Genomic DNA, 6267 nt, shown 5'->3' on the forward strand with positions numbered 1-6267 from the left:
GACAGCCCCACAACATTACTGCTCTAGAGGAGATCTGGATGGAGGAATGGGCCAAAATACCAGCAACAGTGTGTGACAACCTTGTGAAGACTTACAGAAAACGTTTGACCTCTGTCATTGCCACCAAAGGGTATATAACAAAGTATTGAGATGAAATTTTGTTATTGACCAAATACTTATTTTCCACCATAATTTGCAAATAAATTCTTTAAAAATCCTACAATGTGATTTTCTGGATTTTTTTTTTCTCATTTTGTCTCTCATAGTTGAGGTATACCTATGATAAAATTACAGGCCTCTCTCATCTTTTTAAGTGGGAGAACTTGCACAATTGGTGGCTGACTAAATACTTTTTTTCCCCACTGTATGTGGGTATGAAACGGATGTGATTGGTGGATATCTTGCAAAGTTTAGCAGATTGATACTCCTTGAGTCAAAGGTTGCCTTTGAATGAACACGGTTCACAGAAATTAGCCAGATAGTGTCGCAGTCATTTAAAAAGTATTAAAGTATACAGAGATTATGTAAAAGTTAAAACTATTGAAATATTGCCTGCATATATTTGCAGTTAGAATCTACGCTGAACGATGCATTAAAGTTTGAAAATATTTAATCTTATAGTTAAGCCTATAAAATGCTTACAGTTTTAAATGGTAATTGTTAAATATTTAAAGTTTGATAATGAATAATATAAAATGTAAAGGTTTGAAGTATAAATATAAAATACTGCATGTTTGAATTTGAAAATAAATCAAATTGATTAAAAATACAAATATTGTTATTGCATTTTTCCTTCTTGCATCACATCCAACTGCAGGGCTGTGCTTTACATTCAATAAGCTGAAAATATATCATTTATATTGCCCAGTCCTGTCTACCAGTAATTCAACTTTTGGCATTATATCTTTTTATTTATTACAGAAAGATGATGACATTGAGGAGGGCGACTTACCCGAGCACAAGCGGTCTCCTCCACCCATCGACTTCTCTAAAATAGACGCGTCCAAACCAGAGGATCTCCTGAAGATGTCTAAGAAGGGAAGGACCCTGATGGTGTTTGCTACAGTGTCAGGAAACCCCACAGAGAAGGAGACGGAGGAGGTCACCAGCCTGTGGCAGGGAAGCCTCTTCAATGCCAACTTTGATGTTCAGAGGTAACGACCATATTACTATGCAGATGTTTGATAAGGATATCGAACTACACAGTCAAAGCGTTTAGATTATAGGCTCATACCTGTGTGACGTGTAGATCCAGATCATCACAGAATGTCAGGTAGAGCTTGTTCATTGCCAACTGGACCAAAGGTTTTCCAAAACAGTTCAAAATCTGTTTTGTCTCTTATCCAAGTGGCTACAGCAGTAGGACGATAGTCATCTTAATTTCTGTAGCGCTGTATACAGAACATATTGTTTCAAAGTACTGTAATACACGGGTAAATAACAGAATTAATGATGCAAACTTCAAATATGAGACAAATTCAAATTCTGCTGTAATATAAAGCAGCTCTGAATAAACAATATAGTGGCATTATTCAGCTCTGCTCAGTTCAGTGTTGATTTAGTTCAGTAAAACTGTACAAACCATTTGAACATAAAGCCTTGGAAAGGTTTGTTTAGAAAGTTCATTTTAATGAACTGATTCAAAATAATTCACAGATTGATTGAATTATTACTCCGTTGTGCTTCTGGAATCCCTACGCTGTAGTATGCCTTCTTTTTGTAGTGCAGTAACTACTGCAACTCTTAATATGTTTACAATGAATCTTATTTACTTGTTTTCCTGTTAAAATATCGAAAAATTCAAAAGACACGTTTACTTAAGAAGCTGCGCTGATTGTTTTCAGAGAATCAGTCTTTAAGTGTATTTTGCCGTACTGCACTGGCAGATATTTTCACTTGCATTTAAATATAAACAAGTTTTAAAAAAAGTTAAATAATCTGGTGTTGCGGAATGACAAAATACAGTTACATTGTTTAGAATCTAAACATTAGAGTCTAAAATTTATCTTGTAGTAAATTGATCTTGTTTCAAAGATATTTTAAAAGGAAAACAAGATTGTGATTTTATTGCAGTGTAAATACAGCTGTTTATTATTAAGTGTTTGATCCCAACACTGGTTAATTGAAACAAAGATAATTTTTTAAACAAATCTCTGCCTTTTATTTATGTTATACCAGGACTAAAACTTTATACCATGCCTTGATCATTTTTACAATTTTATAAATACCTTTTATGTTTGATTTGTATTGTTTTACCCTCATTCCAAATGCAGACATTTAGTTTTAAAATATGAAAATGTAGCATAAAAGATTGTTACATTATTAAACCTGTGACAATCCAAAACAAGAAGTGAAATAAACGTGAACATTTATTATTTATATTTTTTCTTACTTGAAATAAAATAAACATTAACTGAAATAAAATAAAATATAAAAAACTTTATTTCAGCTAGTTGCCAAGGCAGTGTTTTTTATGGAAGCCCGTTTCCGCCACTGAATAAAAAAATATAATTCCGTAAGTCATAATAATGAGAAACTTTCTCAAAATTTTGACTTAGTATCTCGTTATAATGAGAAACTTTCTCGTAATAATGAGTTAGTTTCTCGAAATAATGACTTATTTTCTCATAATAATGAGAAACTTTCTCGTAATAATGACTTAGTATCTCGTAATAATGAGAAACTTTCTCGTAATAATGACTTAGTATCTCGTAATAATGAGAAACTTTCTCGTAATAATGACTTAGTATCTCGTTCATCTTAATTTCTGTAGCGCTGTATACAGAACATATTGTTTCAAAGTACTGTAATACACGGGTAAATAACAGAATTAATGATGCAAACTTCAAATATGAGACAAATTCAAATTCTGCTGTAATATAAAGCAGCTCTGAATAAACAATATAGTGGCATTATTCAGCTCTGCTCAGTTCAGTGTTGATTTAGTTCAGTAAAACTGTACAAACCATTTGAACATAAAGCCTTGGAAAGGTTTGTTTAGAAAGTTCATTTTAATGAACTGATTCAAAATAATTCACAGATTGATTGAATTGAATTATTACTCCGTTGTGCTTCTGGAATCCCTACGCTGTAGTATGCCTTCTTTTTGTGCAGTAACTACTGCAACTCTTAATATGTTTACAATGAATCTTATTTACTTGTTTTCCTGTTAAAATATCGAAAAATTCAAAAGACACGTTTACTTAAGAAGCTGCGCTGATTGTTTTCAGAGAATCAGTCTTTAAGTGTATTTTGCCGTACTGCACTGGCAGATATTTTCACTTGCATTTAAATATAAACAAGTTTTAAAAAAAGTTAAATAATCTGGTGTTGCGGAATGACAAAATACAGTTACATTGTTTAGAATCTAAACATTAGAGTCTAAAATTTATCTTGTAGTAAATTGATCTTGTTTCAAAGATATTTTAAAAGGAAAACAAGATTGTGATTTTATTGCAGTGTAAATACAGCTGTTTATTATTAAGTGTTTGATCCCAACACTGGTTAATTGAAACAAAGATAATTTTTTAAACAAATCTCTGCCTTTTATTTATGTTATACCAGGACTAAAACTTTATACCATGCCTTGATCATTTTTACAATTTTATAAATACCTTTTATGTTTGATTTGTATTGTTTTACCCTCATTCCAAATGCAGACATTTAGTTTTAAAATATGAAAATGTAGCATAAAAGATTGTTACATTATTAAACCTGTGACAATCCAAAACAAGAAGTGAAATAAACGTGAACATTTATTATTTATATTTTTTCTTACTTGAAATAAAATAAACATTAACTGAAATAAAATAAAATATAAAAAACTTTATTTCAGCTAGTTGCCAAGGCAGTGTTTTTTATGGAAGCCCGTTTCCGCCACTGAATAAAAAAATATAATTCCGTAAGTCATAATAATGAGAAACTTTCTCAAAATTTTGACTTAGTATCTCGTTATAATGAGAAACTTTCTCGTAATAATGAGAAACTTTCTCGTAATAATGAGAAACTTTCTCGTAATAATGAGAAACTTTCTCGTAATAATGAGAAACTTTCTCGTAATAATGAGAAACTTTCTCGTAATAATGAGAAACTTTCTCGTAATAATGAGAAACTTTCTCGTAATAATGAGAAACTTTCTCGTAATAATGAGAAACTTTCTCGTAATAATGAGAAACTTTCTCGTAATAATGAGAAACTTTCTCGTAATAATGAGAAACTTTCTCGTAATAATGAGAAACTTTCTCGTAATAATGAGAAACTTTCTCGTAATAATGAGAAACTTTCTCGTAATAATGAGAAACTTTCTCGTAATAATGAGAAACTTTCTCGTAATAATGAGAAACTTTCTCGTAATAATGACTTAGTTTCTCGTAATAATGAGAAACTTTCTCAAAATTATGACTTAGTTTCTCATTATAACGAGATACTTTCTCGTAATAATGAGTTCGTTTCTCGAAATAATGACTTATTTTCTCATAATAATGAGAAACTTTCTCGTAATAATGACTTAGTATCTCGTTATAATGAGAAACTTTCTCGTAATAATGACTTAGTTTCTCGTAATAATGATCATTATTTCGAGAAAGTTTCTCATTATTTCTAGAAAATAAGTCATTATTACGAGAAAGTTTCTCATTATTATGAGAAAATAAGTCATTATTACGAGAAAGTTTCTCTTTATAACGAGATACTAAGTCATAATTTTGAGAAAGTTTCTCATTATTATAACTTACGGAATTATATTTTTTTATTCAGTGGCGGAAACGGGCTTCCATAGTTTTTAGCTTAACTTTAAGTACTAGCCTAAATAAAAATTTATAAAAATCATAGACACATTTATAAAAAATTAAAAAACATTACTAAAAATGACAAAAACACATACCAAATTACTAAAACTTTTACTAAAATTTAAATGAAAACAAAATGTACTAATTAAAAACAGCATCAAAATATTAATAAAACTAGTATAGTATTCAATTATTTTTCTTTGGCCACTTAATGTTTTTCCCCCGCCCAGAAGTTAGCATACTTTTTTTAAACAAAGCAGACAACAGTCATAGAAGTGTTTAAAAAATGAAAAATTAAGGTAAATATCATTTGAGAACAAAATAATTTTACTGTTTTATTATTTTATTTTATGAAAACATTTTATACATCATTTCCAATCAAGCTGTAATTTTGTTCATTTATGCAAAAAAGTAAAAAATTATTTGTGTGTGTTTTGTTTACATAAAAAGCTAGGCAAATTATCCTTAGAAGGACAAAGTCAGTCAATTTATTATGCAAAAAATATATATATATTTATTTTGATTGATTTAACTTTCAACATGGATTGTGAGATGTGGTAAAAATTACATTCTTAATGGTTCAAGGGGAAAAAGTGTTTTAGGAGATTTTTTTAAAGAGCCCATAGAATGTTGTGATGCTAGAAACAAATTATGTATTTAACAACGATATGTTAAGAAGTAAATTTGAATCAGAGCTTATGTGTGGCACAACACTCCATTTTGAAGCTCCCCTCCTGCTCTTTGGCGCTCTGTCACTAATCACGGTTTGTGTCTTTCTCATCAGATTTGTGGTGGGATCCAACCGTGCCATCTTCATGCTGCGTGACGGGGGCTATGCCTGGGAGATTAAAGACTTCCTGGTCGCTCAGGACCGCTGTGAGGATGTGACCGTAGAAGGGCAGGTGTACCCTGGGAAAGCTGCCAAGAAAGATGCCAAGGGGCACGAGCAAAACGAGACCAAGAAGAAAGGAGACAAGAAAGCAGCCAACCGAGCAAATAAAAGCAAGCAGGAGCTTTGATACACGAGCCTCAAAGGCACAGCATCTTAATGGGACTCAAGGAGCGTTTCTCTAACAGGTGTTACTAGGTACTTTGACACACAGGTTGATGAGTCAAATCAGCAATCTTTGTTTCAGTTTCTTTGATTTGATTTACTGTAACTCGCCTTATTTTTTCACAGTCTGAATCAAAGAATAAACCACCTTTATAATGACATTGCCATGCATTGAATGATTTGCAGTTGGTGTCAAACTGTGTTCATGGTCAAATTTTCAAATGCAGGAAAGTGTAGCACTTAAAGAAATAGTTCACCCAAAAATGAAAATATGCTGAAAAATCGCTCACCCTCAGGCCATCCAAAATGGACATTTTTGTATATTTTTTAGTTTGTTTCTAGAACAATTTTTGAGAAATTGAACATTACTTGCCAATGGATCTTCTGCAGTGAATGGTTGCCATCAGAATTAGAGTCCAAAAAGCT

General features: G+C 31.3%; 1 protein-coding gene across 1 annotated transcript in view; it reads left to right on the forward strand.

Annotated features, from left to right (window-relative positions):
- The window catches only part of LOC107553745 (LDLR chaperone MESD), an 11624-nt gene extending 5357 nt beyond the window's left edge, over window positions 1–6267 (forward strand). The window contains exons 2-3 of the mRNA XM_016236059.1: window positions 922–1154; window positions 5572–6267. Of these exons, the coding sequence (XP_016091545.1) occupies window positions 922–1154; window positions 5572–5806 (468 nt within the window). The 3' untranslated portion in view covers window positions 5807–6267. The remainder of the gene's footprint in view (window positions 1–921; window positions 1155–5571) is intronic.

Source organism: Sinocyclocheilus grahami, unplaced genomic scaffold, assembly GCF_001515645.1.
Source record: "Sinocyclocheilus grahami isolate Dianchi unplaced genomic scaffold, SAMN03320097.WGS_v1.1 scaffold480.1, whole genome shotgun sequence".
Lineage (NCBI taxonomy): Eukaryota > Metazoa > Chordata > Actinopteri > Cypriniformes > Cyprinidae > Sinocyclocheilus > Sinocyclocheilus grahami.